The sequence below is a fragment of the Lipotes vexillifer genome, unplaced genomic scaffold (assembly GCF_000442215.2).
Source record: "Lipotes vexillifer unplaced genomic scaffold, Lipotes_vexillifer_v1.1 scaffold1261, whole genome shotgun sequence".
Lineage (NCBI taxonomy): Eukaryota > Metazoa > Chordata > Mammalia > Artiodactyla > Lipotidae > Lipotes > Lipotes vexillifer.
In genome coordinates, this window is record NW_006796548.1 from 300957 (window position 1) to 321178 (window position 20222).

General features: G+C 55.1%; 2 protein-coding genes across 2 annotated transcripts in view; one reads left to right on the top strand and one right to left on the bottom strand.

The window, feature by feature from the left end:
• Positions 1 to 242: 242 nt before the first annotated feature.
• HCRTR1 (hypocretin receptor 1) lies at positions 243 to 9891 on the top strand. The gene is made up of 8 exons (XM_007468652.1): positions 243 to 318; positions 1513 to 1850; positions 2040 to 2218; positions 3403 to 3646; positions 4022 to 4137; positions 6171 to 6397; positions 7396 to 7517; positions 9420 to 9891. Exons 2-8 carry the CDS (start codon positions 1652 to 1654, stop codon positions 9608 to 9610), a joined length of 1278 nt encoding a protein of 425 aa, XP_007468714.1. The 5' UTR covers positions 243 to 318; positions 1513 to 1651; the 3' UTR covers positions 9611 to 9891.
• Positions 9892 to 12698: 2807 nt separating this feature from the next.
• The window catches only part of PEF1 (penta-EF-hand domain containing 1), a 16984-nt gene continuing 9460 nt past the window's right edge, over positions 12699 to 20222 (bottom strand). The window contains exons 3-5 of the mRNA XM_007468653.1: positions 16052 to 16207; positions 15431 to 15574; positions 12699 to 13718 (exon numbers count right to left, since the gene is read on the bottom strand). Of these exons, the coding sequence (XP_007468715.1) occupies positions 13489 to 13718; positions 15431 to 15574; positions 16052 to 16207 (530 nt within the window). The 3' untranslated portion in view covers positions 12699 to 13488. The remainder of the gene's footprint in view (positions 13719 to 15430; positions 15575 to 16051; positions 16208 to 20222) is intronic.

The window sequence follows — 20222 nt, forward strand, 5'->3', positions numbered from 1 at the left end:
TCCCGGTCTCTGGGTTGGGAGACCTGCAGCCGAGACCGGCCCGGGGCTCCCTCCCCTCCCTGCCCCTCCCGCCCTGGCCTCCCCCCGCTCCGCGGCGCGCAGCCTGGCGGAGCCCGCGCCCAGCCACAGCCCGCGTCGGAGCCAGCGCTCGCGCCCAGCCGAGCGAGCCCAGGCAGCGCATCCTTGGGAGGCGGTTGCCCCGGCCCCCTCCCCTCCAACCCTAGTCCCTGGAGATCGGCCTTCGGGGCGGGGAGGCAAAGTCCCGGTGCAAGATCGGGGGACCAGCAGCCGAGGGCGCCGGGGTCCCGGAGCCAACAGGTGCGGGGCTTGGGGGACCCCCGGGCTCGGGGTGGGGGGCTCCAGAGGACCCTCGGCGGGAGCCAAGAGTCTCGGGAGATAACCTGGGTGCTGGGAGGCTGGGTCCCCGGCATGCTCTGCCCTCCTCCCGGCAGGCAGGCTCCTAAAGAACGCTTCGCGCCCTCGCTCCCCCCACCGCAGCCCCCACAGCCCCAGAGATGCAGGGAGGTACCGCTGAGGAAGCGGGTCCGCCGGCGCCCGCTGGGGGTGTGAAGGAGACCCCTCATACTCCCCTGGGGGTCTCCAGGGATCGGCAACCCTCCTACATACGTCCGGGGTCCTCCCTTCTCAGCCGGGGGAAGGACGGGTCTGAGCGAGCGAGGAGGGGCGGGGTGCGAGGCCGGATTTATGAATGGAGGGCGGCCCGCGCGCCGGTCCAGCGACCCCTGGCGGCCGCCGGGGCGCATCGCGGCCAGGGGATTCAAGGGGGGACTAGCGGGGGTTGGGGGCTGACGGGCCCAGCTCCTGTGCCTGGGGCTCTCCCCTCGCTTTCAGAGAGGTTGTCAGTTCCTCCCTGCACCTCTACCCACACTGTGTGTGTGTGTGCGCGTGTACGTGTGCGTGTGCGTGCGTGTGTGTGTCCACACCAGGGAGGGTCTGGCAGGTTTTGTGGGCGGGGCCTGGGTCTTTAAAAGCCTCCCCTGACCAGTTTTTCAACCAAAAATTCAGGCCTGTGAACTGACTCAGGAGAGAGCATTTAAATCAGGATGGCTTCCCCTCTCCAATCTGTGGTGTTTGGTGGACTCAGACAGACCTGGAATAGCAGCTTTGTGACCTTGAGCAAGGGGCTCAACCTCTCTGAGCTTCTATCTCCCCCTCTGCAAAGCGGGGCTCTTAATAGTGGTAACCGGCAATGACCGTGAAACCGGCTTCCGGTGCCAGTTTCTGGTAAAGCACTCGGCATTCATTAGAGCTCATTATTCCTCAGCGGGGCCCTGTGAGGCCGGTTCAGTTATTACTCCACGGGATAGATGGGGAAACCAAGGCTGAGAGGGGTGAGGTAAGTTACCCAAATGGTACGAAATTGGGATGCAAGTCAGATCTTTCTCCATTGATTTCAGGCTCTCCATAACCCACATGACTGTCAGAATTAAGAGGAAGCTTATCTGCAAGTTGCCTGGCACTCTCCCTAATGTTCCCTTTTCCTTCCTTCAGAAGGTTTCAGGCTGAGACCACAAACACCTGAGTGCAAGACTCTGGGTCCCCTGAGGGAAGTGGGCTAAGGCCTGGCCCAGGGGCGCCCCTCCCTTGGGGGAGCCTGGGACGTCCATCAGCTGTAGTGGCTCCTGAGCTCATGGAGCCCTCGGCCACCCCAGGGCCCCAGATGGGGGCCCCCACTGACAGTGGGGAACCGTCCCCGGTGCCTCCAGACTACGAAGACGAGTTTCTTCGCTATCTGTGGCGTGACTATCTGTACCCGAAGCAGTACGAGTGGGTCCTCATCGCCGCCTACGTGGCTGTGTTCCTCGTGGCCCTGGTGGGCAACACGCTGGGTAGGTCTCTAGGTCCCTGTGGTGCTTCGGGCTTCCCCCGGGGGCTGGGAGGGGTATTGGGCCTTGCTTCTCTCCCCCTCCCCCCAGTCCCTACTGGGTACTGTGGGGGAAGTGTCTCGCTGATGGGACCCAGCTAGACTGGGCGTGGCTCTGCCACCGGCCTCATCTCATCCCGCTCCCACCCTGCAGTCTGCCTGGCTGTGTGGCGGAACCACCACATGAGGACAGTCACCAACTATTTCATCGTCAACCTGTCCCTGGCCGACGTTCTGGTGACGGCCATCTGCCTGCCGGCTAGCTTGCTGGTAGACATTACTGAATCCTGGCTCTTCGGCCATGCCCTCTGCAAGGTCATCCCCTATCTACAGGTGAGCTTTGCCTGGGTGCCCCTCATGACCCCCCTGTCATACCAAGTACAAAAACCATGGCCTTGCGTAGGTCTCAGTGACCCTCAAACTTGCCTTTTAGACAGGACGTGGCTCAGTACCTCGGCAGTGTCATGCTCTATTGTTAGCAAGGGCAGGCCGTCAGGCACCACACTCAAGGACACAGACACAGACACAGCCCCATATACTCATACAGAGATACACCCTCCAGGTCACACTCATAGACATACACAGAGGCATGTTCGGACACATGTACAGTCACTTCCAGGTACACGGGCACACAGTGCAGGAGAGAGGCGCAAGCCCACCGTGACAGAGAATGGGCCTGTTCCCTGACCACAAAGGGGCAGCTTTGAGGTGGCGGGCTGGCAACAGTCTCCTCCCCGGCCCTTTTGCTCCTGGCCGGGGCCTTCCCTCTCCCAGTGGTGGGTGTCAGGTTGTCCCGTAGGGTTGTTGGGCCGGAAGGAGAGCTGGCCAGAGGGTTGCATCCCTCGACCCTCTCCCTGTACCCCAGAGGGCAGGGGGCACTCCTGGAGCCAGTGTCCCTGCGTCTCCGGCCTAGGTTCATCTCTGCCTCCCAGAATGAGGACTCTTTTTTCCTCACAGCCTGGGGAAGGGATGGGATCCCAGGGCAGAGAGAAATGCCTCTTGGATTTCCCATTATTTGGAGGTTTCCCACTCAACCCATTAACTCTGGCAACCCTGAGAATAAAGACAGGCAAGTGAGGAAATCCACCTTAGGCAAGTTATTTAATCTTTCTTGCTTCAGTTTCCTTACTTGTACCTTGGGGATAAGAGGACACACCTCAAGGGTTGTTCTGAGGATAACGAGAACAGTGTCCGGCACGTAGTTATTTCCTAAAGTGTAAATTATTATTCATAGTAGGGGAGCACCTACTATGTGCCAGGTCTCAAGATGGACATTCTCCATCCATAATTTCATTTATTCTGACAAGAATCCTGCCAGGTGGATGATACATTCCCATTCTGCATACAAGGCTCAGAGAGGGTGAGTGATTTGCCCAAATCTACACAGGTAGTAAGTGGCGGAGTCAGGATTTGCACTGCACCTGGCTGCCTGGTATTTCTGGGCTGTGAGCTCCATCACTCACCCCATGTCTCTGGGTGGCCCCGAAAAGGACTGACATTGTGTCCCCATGGGGCAGGCCGTGTCTGTGTCAGTGGCAGTGCTGACTCTCAGCTTCATCGCCCTGGACCGCTGGTATGCTATCTGCCACCCCCTGCTGTTCAAGAGCACTGCCCGGCGTGCCCGTGGCTCCATCCTGGGCATCTGGGTCGTGTCGTTGGCTGTCATGGTGCCCCAGGCTGCTGTCATGGAATGCAGCAGTGTGCTGCCCGAGCTAGCCAACCGCACCAGGCTCTTCTCTGTCTGTGATGAACGCTGGGCAGGTAACGGCGGGAGCCTTTGGGCAGGTGTCCTTGAAGTGGGCACCTCCGGGGCACACCCCCCCCAGAGCAGACATCTATCAGGGCACTTTTGGGGTGGGCACCCAGGGGTGGGTACCTCCTGGGAGGATGCCCTAGAGCAGGCATCTAGCAGGGATACCTCTGGCGTGGGTACCTCCTCTAGTGTAGACATCTGCCAGGGGTCCCTCCAGGATGGAGACCACTGAGCTGGGCAACTCCAGGGTCTCTCTGCCATGGCACCTGTATGGGGCCCAGCTGCTTACTTTGGCCCTAGTCATGGCAGGGTGGTATTGCTAAGCAGGGCAGGCTGGGGGTTCCCAGACTGCGCCCAACTAGTGCATCTCTTGGCCCCTGCAGACGACCTCTATCCCAGGATCTACCACAGCTGCTTCTTCCTTGTCACCTACCTGGCCCCGCTAGGCCTCATGGCCGTGGCCTATTTCCAGATCTTCCGCAAGCTCTGGGGCCGCCAGGTGAGGCTTACTCTGGTGTCACTGTCTGGGCTGGGAGGGGACAGGGGTACTGGTCTGAGGGAGTAGACGGCCCTCTGCCTTCAGAACATGCCATCCTGGCTGCAACCAGAGAGGCAAGACCTAGGCATGCGTCAAACTCAAGGCCAAAAGTGCTAGTGCCAGCCCTGGAACCGAATAGTAACTGACATCCTTCTAATATCAGTAGCTGCCAGTTATTGCACCAGGCACTCCCGGCTAGTCTTGCATCCTCTTCACCACCATACGTTATCCCCACCTTTTTTTTGTTTTAATAAATTTATTTATTTTATTTTTTTTTGGCTGCGTTGGGTCTTTGTTGGTGCACGCGGGCTTTCTCTAGTTGCAGCGAGAGGGGGCTACTCTTTGTTGCGGTGCGCGGGCTTCTCGTTGCAGTGGCTTCTCTTGCTGCAGAGCACGGGCTGTAGGCACACGGGCTTCAGTAGTTGCAGCACGGGGGCTACGTAGTTGTGGCTTGAGGGCTCTAGAGCGCAGGCTCAGTAGTTGTGGCACATGGGCTCAGTTGCTTCGTGGCACGTGGAGTCTTCCCGGACCAGGGCTCGAACCCGTGTCTCCTGCATTGGCAGGTGGATTCTTAACCACTGCGCCACCAGGGAAGTCCCTATCCCCACCTTAATATATGAGAAAACTGAGACCCAGAGAGGCAAAGCAACTTCTCCCAAATCCCTCACCAGCGAGTGGACGATCAGGGACTAAAACCCAGGTCTGTGGGGTTCCTGCATTGTGGATTCTTAACCACTGCGCCACCAGGGAAGTCCCTATCCCCACCTTAATATATGAGAAAACTGAGACCCAGAGAGGCAAAGCAACTTCTCCCAAATCCCTCACCAGCGAGTGGACGATCAGGGACTAAAACCCAGGTCTGTGGGGTTCCAATGCTCGGTTCAGTGCCACAACAACAATAACACCTCCGTGTTGCTGTCCAAATTAGGCACTTTGCTTGCAATGTCTTCACAACTATCTAACCAAAGAAGCAATATTACCCACTTTACAAATGCTGAGTAAGGGCAACCAATCTGCCACGGCTGATGAGTGGCAGAGCCTTTCTGGTTCCAGGGCCTTCCTTCTTTCCTCTGTTACACACTGACCAACAGCAGGGGTTTTTTTTGGAGGGGGGCGGTTTGCCGTGGGAGGGAGTGCTCAGAGGCCCTTGGCACTAGCGGGGTGAGTCCTGGATCAGCGCCCGGGCAGGGAGAGCAGGCTGGCCGGAACACGAGCAGCCTCGTGCTCCACCAGCGCTCGCCATCTGCTCCTCACAATGCCCCGGTCCACAAGGCAGGAGTCGCTATCCTTATCCAACAGGAAAAGCAAGGCTCAGGAAAGAAAAGTGAGTTTACCAAGGTCACATAGCTCGTGAATGGCTGAGCTGGCCCTAGATCCCAAGTTTCCTGAACTCTAGCCCCATGCCCTTCTGTTGTGGGGTGATTCAGGTGTCCAGTGTGGGAGAGGCTTTGAGAATATCTGTGGCTGCTCCAGGTGCCTAGAACCACCATAGGCCTATCGGCACTGACCTAGGCTGGGACCTATGCTCTGAGGCCCAGGCCATTCCATGCTGTCCACCTGGACGCCCCTTGCTCAGGCATCCCAGAGTCAGGCACGGACCAGGGGAGGCACGAGTCATCCAACCACCCCTGTCGCCACAGATGGAGGTGGTGATTTAAGGAAGATGGATGGGTAGCTGGAAGGATGTTCAGGCCCCAGGCTGTGACCTGGGGGCTTGTCAAGGGTCCCCTACCTCATCTACATCTAAGGGTGAATAATACCGTCCCAAGAGACATATTGTGGGTGGTCTCACGATGAGCTAATGGAAAACGGAAGTACACTCAAGTCCAGAGTGTTGGTCTTTATCATGAATATTAGGCTCCTTCCTGCTGCAAGGGTTTGTTCCCTTGCCCACCTCCCCCTGCCCTAGGGTCCAGCCTGGAGCAGGCCCAGCGAAGCAGAACGACCCTCCCAAGGAGCTGTACCCACCGCTGCTGTCTGTGTGTGCTGGACAGATCCCCGGCACCACGTCGGCCCTGGTGAGGAACTGGAAGAGGCCCTCAGACCAGCTGGAGGACCAGGGGCAGGGCGTGGGCGCAGAGCCCCCGCCTCGGGCCCGTGCCTTCCTGGCCGAGGTAAAGCAAATGCGAACTCGGAGGAAGACGGCCAAGATGCTGATGGTGGTGCTGCTGGTCTTTGCCCTCTGCTACCTGCCCATCAGTGTCCTCAATGTCCTCAAGAGGTGAGAGCACGTGGGGAGTGGTTGGGGGGTGGGGAGAGGTGGTGGGGTCAGAGGAAGGAGCTCTCTCTGCTTCAGAGAAAGATCTGGCTCCACCGCTCATCCACTGTGTGACCTTGTGGGAGTAATTTCTCTTCTTTGAGCCTCAATCTCCTCATCTGTAGAATGGGAATAATAACCGGCCTGCCTCCTAGGGCTCTCGTGAAAATTCTCTCGTCTGGCCACTCAGTCATCAGGTTGTTAGGGCTGGGAACAGAGTGAACGAGTGCACGGGACAATGCCCTGCATTCGTGGAGACGACATCTGACGGGAGAGAGAATGGACATGTATTACAATGTCAGCCAGTGATAACTGCTTTGAAGAAAAAATAGGGAAAGGGGATAGAGAATGACAGTGACAGAGGTTGGTGGGGTTAAAAATAAATGTTTTTTAGATGTAATGGTTAAGAACAAAAAAGCCTCTCTGAGGAAGTGACATTTGGCAGAGACTTGAAGGAAGGGAGCAACCACACCCCGAGGTGTCTGGAAGAATAGCAAGTGAGAGGCCACGGGGTGGGGGTGGGGAGGGGGGCAGGGCAAGACCCTGGGCTCTTTGCCATGAGACAATCTCAGTGTGTTTGTGCTTGGTCACTTCCTGGCCGTGTGATCTTGGACATATCACTTTGTTTCTCTGAACCTCAGTTTCCCTATCTGAAAAATGGATGATGTCTATGACTCATCACGCTGCTACGGGGATGGATGATAAAGTGGAGGGGGAGCCCCAGGGGGTCACACGGCTGGTGACTGAGCAGAGGTACCCTGGTCCCTGTTCCTAGGCCCACTCTGGTCATACTTTCTGCGCCCAAGAACCCCAAACTGTGGTCAGGACCCCAGACTCAGAGGCCCAGAAAAGAGCTGCCTGGTGGACAGAAGGGGCAGTGGGACTCTTGTGCTTTACTCATGCCCAACATAAACACACACACACCCTATCCCATTTCTGAGTGTCCTGCCCCCTGGTCCTAGGGTGTTTGGGATGTTCCACCAAGCCAGCGACCGAGAAGCCGTCTATGCCTGCTTCACCTTCTCCCACTGGCTGGTGTACGCCCACAGCGCCGCCAACCCCGTCATCTACAACTTCCTCAGTGGTGAGTGGGCTGGGGATGCAGAGTGACTGAGGGTGGCAACAGTCCCCAGGACAATAGTCTCCCCATCTTCAACCCAGGCTGAATAAAGCATGTGGGGAAGGATACACCTGCTGCCTCCTGGGGATCATGACCCTGCTCTGGGAACTCCCACTCAGGGGGAAGACTTGTCCCCGCCCAAGAGCCCTGGTCTGAGTGGGAGACAGGCCACACTCCCAATAGTGGCCAAAGAAGGTGACCAGCTCCAGGATCCAGTTTTGCAGATTATGCAGACCACTGAGTGGGTGGGAGCGCAGGGGCTGGGCCAGCTCACCTCCACCCCTGCTTGATGCATGCACAGCAGGACTGCCAATCAGCCAGTCTGGTCAACACAGGCTCCAGATGGAGCCCCTGCCTGAAAAGATGACTGCATAATCGAGGCATCAGGGGGAAGGGAGGGCCACCAGCGAGGCAGCCCAGGGCCAGGAAACAGCTTCCCCATGCCCAGCTAGACACGTGCTGGCAGAGTGGCCCGAATTTGGGGGGGCTACCCCTGAATCCACCTGCCTCCATCACCAGCCCTCCCACTCTCCCCTCTGCAAGTCCAGGCATCCCTAGTCCCCTGCCCCGCAGCCCAGGCCTCCTCTGTCCACTGTCCCATAGCCCCCACCCCCTTCCACTACCTCCCGGTCTCAGGGTGGAAAGGCCCCACCCCGGGCCCCCCCCTGGGCTCAGCAGAGTGTGACTCACCAGACCTCTGACTCGGACCAGGCCTAGAGAACTGACCAGATGACTGCTCAAGCCTGGACAATCTTTGAGAAAAGGTTGAAAGGTTAAAGAAGGGGCTGGGGGCTTCCCTGATGGCGCAGTGGTGGGGAGTCCACCTGCCGATTTTGTTTGTGCCCCGGTCCGGGAAGATCCCACGTGCCGCGGAGCGGCTGGGCCCGTGAGCCATGGCCGCTGGGCCTGCACGTCCGGAGCCTGTGCTCCGCAACGGGAGAGGCCACAACGGAAAAAAAAAAAAGAAGGGGCTGGGGTCAATGCTGTAACCCTCACTGAGACTAAAGAAGTACTCAACAGAGGCTAGCCGGGTGGTTTCCAGCTCAGAGGAGAGAACAGAAGAGACGAGCAAGTGGCAGAGGACACATCAGGCAGACTTCCTGACGTGCATTTCTTCATTTGGTCTACATTTACTGAGCGCCTGCTGTGTGCTTGGCCCTCTGCTGGGCACCGGCCAGGCTTCCGGGGTGATTGAAACAAGGTTGTTCAGTTCCAGCACAATCTGTTGCCTGGTGTCCTCTGACTGTACAGGTGGCTGTGGTGATCCCTCCTTCCCCACTGTTCCCTACCCTTTAAGCGAAGGCTTTGGAATTAGAACAGGGCCCAAATTCTGGCTGGTGACCTTGGGCAAGCCACCTCACCTCTGTGTGCCTCTGTGGAGTGAGGCTAAAGGACTCCAGGCCTTCAGGGTGCTGGGGTGAGCTGGGCGACAAACTCAGGTGCCCGGCACAGTGCCTTGTGCAAGGGCTGCTGCCGCTGTCATTTTCATCACCATGGGGAAGAGATGGGGAAAGCCTAGCCACAGATGGTGAGCCGTGAGCCCCTCCACCTACCCGCCAACGAGGGCAGAGGTGACCTAAGCTCCCTGAGCCAGACAAAACGTTTTCAGCCAGGCTCAGAGCCAGAGCGCAGTCAAGGAATCAGATGAAAATTGCATTTCTCCTTGGGAACCTGCTCCAGGGCCTCTGTCCTCACTCTCCCTGGCAGTGACGAGGTCGCCTTGGGGCTCTCTCCTGCCCAGCTCTACCCTTCCCTCCCACTCCCTCACAGGCAGCTTGGCTGGAGCTGCGTGGGTGTCCCTGGGCCCAAGGTCCCTTCCTGCTGCTTCTCTCTCCTTATGCCTGTGTCTTCTGTCTCTCAACCAAGGCAAATTCCGGGAGCAGTTTAAGGCCGCCTTCTCCTGCTGCCTGCCTGGCCTGGGTCCCTGCGGCTCTCTGAAGGCCCCCAGCCCACGCTCCTCTGCCAGCCACAAGTCCTTGTCCTTGCAGAGCCGGTGCTCCGTCTCCAAAGTCTCGGAGCACGTGGTGCTCACCAGTGTCACCACGGTGCTGCCCTGAGCGAGGGACATCTTGGTGGCAAAAGGGGGTGCAACCTATCCTCTGCCTGGGCTGCTCCTCTGGCTACTGGGGGACCTGCCCCCACTCCTCATGGAAAGACTGCTGGTTGCAGTGCGAGGCCGGGGCTCCTCGCCTCGTTTTCTGCCTGTTTAACTCTGGGCAGTGTCACTTCCCTCCTCTGAGCTGCGTCCCCTAAGCGGATTGATGTGAGGATTAAGCATGCTCAAGAAAGTGGAAAGCTCTGTGTAAACTGTAAAGTGTCATGGACAAGATTAACGCTGTGTTCCTCTCACTTGGCTATACCGCACAGTACCATCCATCACTATCATCCTTCCAGAGCTTGGCCCTCCTCCCAAAGACCCCTCTCCTACCCAATCATAGGTCTTCCCTGGAGTCTGCTATAAGGGTCCCAGCAGGCATTTCCATCTGGTCCAGGGGCTCTAAAGCCCGGGCTGCACTTGGCAGCACTCCTTGAGGCCCATGTGAACTAATCTGAGCCCAGCCCCTCCCCAGTGGGAACAGAGCCCCACCCTCACCAGGTGCCAAGTGCACACACCACAGACTGGACCCCGTTGTTTGTGCAGTGATAGAACACTCTCCATGAGGCCATTTGGTATGGAGGCCAGCAGCCTGAAGCAACTGTAATTAAAAGCCTGGCACTGAATGTTCCCTTTCCTTGTCATTGCACAAAATCTGTGCTTCTTAGGTTAGGAGTGAGAAGGTGGGGAGGCTGGGGGAGGAGAGAAGACAGTGCTGGAATGCAGCTATCTGCTGACCCCTCCCACCTCTCATCCCCTAACACACGGGATCCCAGATGGCTCCTGGGCAGGTCTCAGAGCACATGTGCTCCTGCCGCCTCACGTGGCTCCGATCCTCTGAGGCCAGGACCTCGATCCTGGCCACATCTGTCTGCTCACGAGCCCAGCAGTCTATGGAAGGTAAGGGGGGTAGGGTGGGCAGACAGCGGGGTTAACAGACCGATTTACTGTCATCTTCACCTTCTTGGAAATCAGGGCTTGCATTTATTTTCTATGAACTCACAGATTAAAAAGAGAAAGCCAGAGACTGGGCTAGACGTACTCCATCTGCCACCAAGATGATTAGAGGGCTGCCAGAGGCCCTGATCCTTGCTGCCAGAGCAGGAGGTGGGAAGCAGTCTGAAGGACTCTCTGCTGAGACGAGTGGGAGACATCTGGCAGAGGCCAGCTCGGCCATGCGCACCGCTGGGTCTGCTTAACCTGATTAATGACCTCACCCGTCAAGAAGTGGGGCAAACCACAAACCGCAGCTCCTGCCAGGGGCCCAGCCCAGGAATGCTTTAGCACCCCTCCTCGTAGGCAGAGCAGGTGGAGGGAGTGGTCTGAGCATGTCATCCTGCTCTCTAGATGACTCTCCAGACCAGCTCACGTGAACACTGCCACAGATGTGCAGCTATTGCCAGAGGGTGCAGGGTGTCCCGCCCATTCTCCACTCCCCTCCGGCTAGCCTTAGGATCCAAAGCTGTTTGTCAAGTTTGTAGCCAGGCTTGGAGGGGCAGTGTGTGGACTGAGGTGTGAGGGCTGCTGCCCAAGCCCAGAACCAACCATGCCCACAAGGAAGAACCCAGGTCCTGGGTTCCTCAGCTCCAGCTGATCGCAAAGGTGACAGAGTATGATTGACACTGTTCTAGACACGGGTTTCAGTAAACACTTGGCTCAGTGGGAGCAAAGAAACAACACAAGCTTCCCCTAATGGCTGCAGCTCTACTCTATTCTCTGCGGGTTGAACCCAGCACCATGGTGGGCCTCAGGCCTCTATTTTGGGGGACTCAGATGAACTCACAGGTGACCAGGATGCCATGGAATGAAGCTCAGTGAACAGCTTCTGGAGAGCCTGGGACTATCTGGCCTAGGGAAGGGAGGACCTGGGGGAATGTGGTGGCAGCTTCCAGCTATCTAGAGGACTGGCATGCAGGAAGGGGTGGAGTATGTTCTGGGTGGCCCAAGAGAGAAAACCCTAGCCAATGGGTAGTGTTTTCAAGGTGATGGGATTTGGAATCCACATCAGGAAGAAGTCCCTACGAGTCCAGGAGGAAATGGGCTGCCTGGAAAGGCAGTGAGTTGTCATTGGAGGTTGGCAAGCAGACGCCAGACTCAAAGTGGGGTAATGGAAGGGGTTCCAGCCCTGCATGGGGGCTGACCTCTGGGAACTGGATTCCACCTAACTCTAGGATTCTAGCACGACAGCAGCCCACAGGAGAACCGGGGCTGAACCGCGCACCCTCTCAGGCCTCAGGGAGCTGCTTCCGCGAACAGCAGGGAGGAGAGCCTGTTATCTTCATCCCCCACAACAAAAGGCTTAGCTCACCGTCACCCATCATAAGGTCCCCCAATCAAACCAAAACGTCTGGTGTCTTGGCTTCGGATTGAAATTGTGTCAGATCACTGTGGACATTTGCTATAGACTGATTATCAACCTGATCTGAAGATCCAGCTGGCAAGTACAGATGTCTGCGCTTAATAAAAATAGGGAGAAAGTTATGACTTCATAAATGCAGTTTGTCTGGAAGATTAAAACTAGGGTTTGAGATAATAAAAAGGCCAGGCTGTGGAAAGTCTGGGGTGGCTGCTTCTAGCCCAGAATGCCAGCCCTAAAACTGTTATAAAACACACGGTCAGGGCTTCCCTGGTGGCGCAGTGCTTGAGAGTCCGCCTGCCGATGCAGGAGACGCGGGTTCGTGCCCCGTTTCGGGAAGATCCCACATGCCGCGGAGCGGCTGGGCCCGTGAGCCATGGCCGCTGAGCCTGCGCGTCCGGAGCCTGTGCTCCGCAAATGGGAGAGGCCACAACAGTGAGAGGCCCGCATAACGCAAAAAAAAACACACGGTCAGCTTCCTGGACTGAACCTGGCAAGGTTAGACTTAACCTGCAGTTCAGTTACACTTGACTTCGCCCCAGTGAGTGAGAGCAGCCCTGTGGAGGCATGTCCTCCTGAGCTGTCTCTTTCTGCATGGCGTGGTTTATACTATGTACTTAAATATTCATTGAATGAAAGAATAAATGAGTGACTGAATGGATAAGCATATGAACCTGTAACTGGGAAGGTGTGGTGGAACTCCAGAGTTTTATTCTTGTATTGAAGCTTACAGTTGCACCAAACTTTTGGCCCCAAATGAAAACAACCACAAATAATAAAAAAAAAAAAAAGCATTGGCAGTGGGAGGTAGCAACTTGTCCCCTGGGGACTGAAGCCAAGCAGAGGATGGCAGGCAACTATGAGGAGTCCAAGCTGCAGAGGGGTAGCCTGGCCAAAGATGCCCAGAGAGCAGACTGCCCAAGCTCCCTGAGCAGGCAGCTAGAAGTCAACACACACGGACTTGTGGCGGGTGGAATCCAAGCCACTGGTCCCATGGGCCAATCTCTCACCCTGGTCAGATTCCATTTTGGAGAAACTGGGTTCATCTGATAAGACAGCATGGGTAAGGGAACGCAGGTGCTAATGGTTAAGAGGCTGATGAACACTTACCGCTGGCGTCAGGGCATAGAAGGAAAAGCTAGAGTCTGGAGTCAGCTGACTGGACACTAACTCCATTGCAATGACCAGCATCTCTTGCACCTGGCGCAAGGCTGTGCCATTTAAATACTCAGGGATGTAAAAGGACATTCAATTTCCAGTCCTCTCCTAGGTCAGGCCCCTACCTGTGTGGCCTCAGCCCAGGTCCCCACTACCTGGTGGCTATGACGCAGACTCCCAGCCCTCTTTGGGAACAATGCTGAATCAGGCAAGGGAGAATTCTTTTTCTAGGAAGGGCAGGAAATGAAGAGAGGCCCACATGCTTCTCCCACCCTAGGAGCCAGGAAAAGTCCCTTGGTGCACTCCCCACTTTACAGATGGGCTGGTCATAGCATCCGAGAAGCTGTCATGGTGACGAAGTCCTCGAAGCTGAGCCGAATGTTGCCCTGCACAGCTGTGTCCTTCTCCCGGAAGGCCTCGGTCAGCACCTGCAGCTGGGTGCACACCTGGATGAAGCAATCTAGCTGCATGGCAGGACTGGCAGAGCGCGGGCAGTAGCGGGAGACCAGGAGCTGGGTGAACTGGGGGCTCAGATTGTAGCCCATCTGGGACAGAGCTGGAGAGGAGGGGCACACAGAGCAGACACAAAAAACTGCCGTGAGCACAGCCATCAACCAGCTCCATGGAGTACAGCAGCTCAGGAACTTCAAGGGGACTGGCACCAAAGCAGAAACAGGACAGATGTCCCAAGGGGCTGTCCAAAATGGCAGGAGCACAACAAGGGCTCTGGATGCTCCCCTGAGCTGGAAGGCCCCCATCCCTCTTTCTCAAAGTCTCTGTTGTCTGTTCAATTAGGTGCCCGCAGGGTCCCAGAATGACACCAGTCTGTCCATGCTCATCTCTGACTCGTGTCTATTACAGATAGAAGCCTGAGCCCCCTCAGGTCACCCTGCCCCGAGCAGACACACATCAGAGGTGGCTCAGCATGAGGCTATGAGGGCCTGCTCTGGAGTCGAGATAGCCCCTCTGCAAGTTGCTTATTAACCCTTGCTAATCCTCTGTCTTATCATCTCTAAAATTGGGATGATACTTACCTTGTAGGTTCTAGTAAGGATTAAAGGAGGTGATCATGCAATGGATTTGGTGTAGTGCCTGGCACATAATAAGCACCCAGTAAGTGTTATTTGCTAAAAGTAATAAACTCATCACCATCTCCCCCGGCGGGGCTGCTGGGCAGTTCCAAGCTCACAGCCTCCACGCTGCTCCTCCTGTCCCTCCACCTGGGATGCCTCCTTCTTCCTGTCTGTATAATCTACCAGCTCAGGCTAAAGTCTCAGCTCCCCTTTTGCTATGTGGCCCCTGGGCAAGTCACCTAGACTAAGCCTCAGTTTTCTCATCTGCAAAAGGGTAATAATAAGAGATCCTTCATCTAAGGGTGGGGAATAAGCAGCAGTACCTATCACATGGGGAGAAAGAATGATGTAATATATGAAAAAAGCTTATTACAGTACCTGGCCCATCACAAGCATTCAAAAAATATTAGCTTTGCTGTGATAATATCACCCTTACAAATATCCATCACTGGACCATTACCTGACAACAGAGTAGGTGCTCAGAACAGGTCACCTCCTTTCCCTTCCACGAGGGAGCTCCCCGTACCCCTGCTCCCGCACCCAGGCTCCTTAGTCTGATTGAAATCCATGGCCAGGGCGAGGGGCTGGGTTCTGTGGGGAGCCCTTTCTCCCTCTCAGGTGGGAAAGCTCCCTGTCCAGTTCTCATCCCCGCACTAACCAACCATCCTCTGGAGTCAGAATTGGAACCAGCCTTGGAGCTGTGGCCTCAGGTCATCTTACCCAACTACAACTTTTAGAGTGGTCTGGGTCCCAAAGCTGGGAATGAAATTGCCTTCTAGTAGGGCTAGCAACAGAAGCCACCTTTCTGAGCCCCTCTACAGGGCTCTTTCCATTCTGCATGCTAGACACGAGAGAGGAAAGAGCCACACGAGCCACATGTACCAGTCTCAAAGTGCCCTCGGCTGCTGAGTTTCCATCCCCAAGGCTCCCTGACAGCTGCGCCTGTCTCACCTAGTGCTGCCAGGAATCCCATCGCAGGAGAGTCCAGCCCTGATCGTTTCCCTGCCTTGGACTGGGCTCACGGCCCAGCCAGGTCACAGAAGGGGTGGGGAGAGGGCCTGTGCTGAGGGCAGCATTTTGCAGTGCAGTTGGACACGTGGTAGCCAGAGGCTAGAGAGAACCCCTTGCTCTGTCTTAGGGGTTAAAGAGAAACATCCAGCTGTGCCTGTGCACTGAGTCCCTGGCAGGCCCTCACCTTGCTGCAGCTCTGTGTAGCTAATGGAGCCCGAGCAGTCCCGGTCATACTGCTGGAAGAGGTTCTTCCACTGCTGGATGCACTTCCACAGGGCTGAGAAACCGTAGACATCAATGTGGCCTGACTTGGTCTTGTCAAACATGTCTTGGGTGGGGGAGGGAAAGAAGGCTTCAAGACTAAGGGCCAAGGGTCCTCAGATACCACTGAGGCTCCCTTCTCCCCAGGCTGGAGTAGGACACTCCACAGAACCAGAGGCCTGAGGCCCAGATGCCGGTACCCAAGATGCACCCTCATCAAGTACTATACCAGCCTCCACCCCTGCCAGAACTGCATCTTCTCCGCAGGCTTGGTAGCTGACCCCCTCCCTGCCATCTCCCACCCACAGGGAGTCCCATTCTGCAGAATGAGAAACTGAGCTGGCCTATGATTCAGCAAGGTCTAGAACTTGAGAAAAGATCTAAGGAAAAGAGCTCTCTAAGGGATCTCACCTTGAACCCAGTTTCCTGTGAGAAATCCTCCCTGGCCAAAAGATTTCTCCTTAGAATGGCCTCCCACCCACCTACCGTCAGACAGGAGGTGGCTCTGCCCCAGCCGGAGCCCATGAGGAAGGCTAGGACTCACTTATCATCATGAGGCATGTCTCGTCGTTGAACGAAGACCAGTTGGAGTTGACCAGGGCTTGCTTCAGCTCCTTGATGGAGATATAGCCACTGTGATCGGAGTCCACTGACTGGAACCAGGAGTAAGCCTCGGGATCCACATTGGGAGGGGTGCCACCTGCAGGAAGGGGTGCCAACCAGGGGAGTCAGACGCAGGCCTCAAGACCAATCCACAGAAATGCTGGGAAGGGTCAGCCTCAGTGCCCTCCAGCTACAGGTTTTCCCTACCTCAAAAGTCTCACAAATCTGCCTACCCACTCCCTGTTTTCCATCAAGACAACATCCTTACTCTAATGGAAGAGGACCTTCTGTGTAAACTCACGAGTATTTGCGGTTGATTTCTACTCCACAAATCCTTCAGGTTTTTCCTACAGTGCTCCAGCCACTTCTCTATTTGATTTTAAGGTTCTAAGGAACAGGGACTTGTCCGGCAGATTAAGAATTCTCTGAAAAGGGGGATCATCTCTTCCCCAAAAATGTTTGCTGAGCACCTAACACGCACAGCCCAGAGACAAGCATTCTGAGAGTCAGGCAGCAGGGAGCTCTCTGGGGTGGGAACCAGGTCTGGTCCATCTCTGGCACCAGGAGAGCTGGTATATTCTATCAAGAGCTACCAGAATGTGGGTGGCCACAGAGCTCCATGTCTCTTCCCTCCCCATCACCTCCGATGCCTGCCCCCATCTCCAAACCTCCCTGCAGACATCTTTGACACCTCCTCACCCCACACACCCAAAGAGCTGCCTAGAGCTGCCAGTTCCATACACAGGTATCAACTCCTCCCTGTTCCTACTGCACCCGCCCTGATTCAGACACCTCTCACCTGACTGTGGAACAAACCCAAAATCCTAACCAAATCCTCATGACAGCGACTCTCCACCACTTAGCACTTGTTGCCGAGTAATCTTTGTAAAATTCCACTCTGTTCTCACCAATTTCCCCCCACCTCAACTCAAAATTCTTCAAAGGCTCCCCACTGCCTACAAAATAAAGTCCAGCATCCCTAAAACAGCATTCCAGTTTCCCCACAATGTGGTCTACCCCCATCTACCTGTCACTCTATCCCCACTCTGTCCCCCTCCACCTCTGTTCCAGCCTAGATGCAGTAAGTAAGACACTTGGTCCTACCCAGACCTTCACAGCTCCCTATGAAGCCTTTACTCACCTCACCAGGTTCTCTCTGTCTCATACCCTCTTCTCCCTCATCTCTTTGCATCCATTTCCCACCCACCCTTCAAAACCCAAATAAAATGCTGCTCCTTCTATAAAGCCTTTCCTCTTCTTCCATCCCTGGACAGGCCTCCTTCCTCTCTCCTTTGTACTCCTCTCTATGGCCCTGATCACTCCACTGTGTGCATGTTTCTTCCTACTCTTTCCAGGTTACACTTGGAGCAACTTGTGGGCAAGATCCCAGCCTAACTCATCTCTGAATCCCCAGGGGCTAGCACAGAGCCGGACACAGAAAGGGGAGGTGCTCAATTCATGCTAGAATTGGCCTCCTGGTTCAAGTCCCAGCTCTCCCGTGTGCAGCCTTGGTTAAGTTATTGAAGTTCTCTGTCTTTCAGTTTTTTTATCTGTGAAATGACAAGCACAACAGCATCTACTTCGTAAGGTTATTATAAAGATATAATTAATAAATGAAAACCCTCAGATCAACACCTGGCACCATCCAAGCACTATATACCTGCTGATTATTAGTGTTGCTGTCATGGTTCAAACGGCTTTGTGTGTCTGGGAGCTTTGTGTGTACGTCAGATGGAAGAAAGGATCATTCATTTGGAAAGACATGCAGGGTGGGCTGGGGGTGAGGGGAGAAGGTGGCAGCTGGAAGCAGAGAAGCACAGAAGACTGTCTTGGGAAAAAGCCAGAGTTACACAGTATTGGTAAGTATCAGAGACAGCACAGAAACCACTGCCCAGTCCCCAAAGTAAGGCCAGAAGGATAAAGGTTTGCCTGACTGAGGGACTAGTCTGACCTCCTTGGATGGGAAATCCAGACAGGCCCCACCCTCTTTCCTAAAACAGCTGCTGTGCCATGGCGGAGAGGAGGTCACAGCCACAGGCAGGAGAGTCTCTGTAATATGTGGTCTGCGCAGTCAGCATAGAACAGCTCAGGCTCTGGAAGCAAAGAGAGCAAAGATCCTTACTAGCCTGTGTGGTTTAGAGGAATTGTTTCATTCTCTGAGTACTGATTCCCCCATTTCTAAAATGGACCTACTTCCCAGGGTTGCTGTGATGATTAAATGAGATAACAGCAAAATAAAGTTTTCACAAAGGGCCTGGAATGTGTGCAGTCACATTTCCACAGAGGAAGGCCTATTTAAACTGGGTCTGAAAGGATGATTAAGAGTTACGATGGGGAAAAGAAAAAGCATGTGGCAAAGGCACAGAGTGTGTTCAGAGTACTCCAAGGGGTCTGGGGTTGATGGGAGAGAGGGTCTGGAAAGGCCCGTTGGGAATCGAGTGCCCTTAGGATCTTCCCTGTGGGCAATGAGGCACCTTTAAGGGTCAAACCTCTCTTGCAGAGCATGGTGTTCAACATTTAGACCCTGTATTCAGCGGGGTTAAGGTGGGGCCTCCAGGTGACTCCACTGCAGGTGATATACGGATCATACTTTAAGAAGCACTGCCCCAGGGACTTCCCTGGTGGTCCAGTGGCTAAGACTCCACAGCTCCCAACTGCAGGGGGCCCAGGTTTGATCCCTGGTCAGGGAACTAGATCCCGCACGCATGTCACAACTGAAAAAAAAGATCCTGCACGCTGCGACGAAGATACCCTGTGCCGCGACTAAGACCCAGCACAGCCAAATAAATAAATATTTAAAAAAAAGAAAAAAGCAGCACTGCTCCAGGGGCTCACGGGCGGCACTGGAGAGGAGAAAGGAAGCTGCAGAGGGTAAGCAGTTAAGAGACTGAAGCACATTTCTCCTCTCCACTGCAGCCCCATTATCTCTGGCCTCAGGCCCTGGAGGGATAAGCCTCACAGCCAGGGGTTTCTTTCCCTGCAGTGACCTCATGTAGGCTCGGAAACAAAATTTTAAAAGGAGGAGGAAATCCACCAGGAAGCTTCTGAGCTGAAAGCAAACAGCCAGCAGCTCAGGCTCTGATAAGATAAATGCCACTGGCTCACAGTGTTTAGAACCCCCAAGGTCTGAGCCTCTTCCTCGGCCACCTGCTGGGTATGTATGCTAAGATGCTACAGCTTCCCAGCAGTACCATTCCCTGGAGGCCCTTCAGGTGCACCAGAATGGTTCCAGGCTGCCTCGCTGCTGGTGTGGTCTCCTGGGAACAAGCATTGCGAAGAGGCTGACTGAATGAGCTTGGGAGGACACAGGGGTCTGGGATCTCACCTTCCTCAACCCCCTGTCTGAAATCATTCAGAAACCTTCACTGAGTTTGAAGCCCCACCTAAGATTCTCTGCCTCCACTGAGTTGCCAAGCCCCCTCCCCAGCCCCCATTTGTCCAGTACCTCAGCTTTACAGTCTCTGCTCTTTATCCTTCCCCTATCTCATCCCATCACTCTCCTGCCTGCCTCGGCATCTTTCAGTGGTATGGCCCTTGCCACATCTGCTATCACATTAAATGCCAAATACCTCGTTGCTGAGAATGCTCCAGAACGAGTCCTCTCACAGAACACTGTTTACTAAGCCCCTCCCATTGCCGTACCCTGTGCCCAGTGTTGACCTGCAACTGCTCATTTAATCTTTATTAACAAACTTGTGAGGTAGTGACATTTACACATTTTACAGATGTGGACACTGAGGCTTAAACAGATGACGTAATTTGGTCAGGTCAGTAAGTGATCTGATCTCAAAAGCCCAAGCTTTCAACAACTATGCTATCTTACCTTTCTACATATAGTAGTCAGTCCCTGTTACACAGAAATGGGGTTTCTCCCCACGGTAGACTGTAGTATTATCTCCAATCATTTGCTAATCCACTCCCTCCCCTGCTTCCCTGCAAGAGCATGGTACATCCTGTCCACTGCCTGGCGGCCTGCAGAGCCCCTCCAGTGAGAAGAGTGTCCATTCCCATCCTATTGATGTCAGGCTTGACCAGAGGATGTGGTTTGGCCAATAAACGTGAGTGGAAGAGACAGAAACTCCTTCAAAGCAGAAGCTTTAGGGGGCACCGTG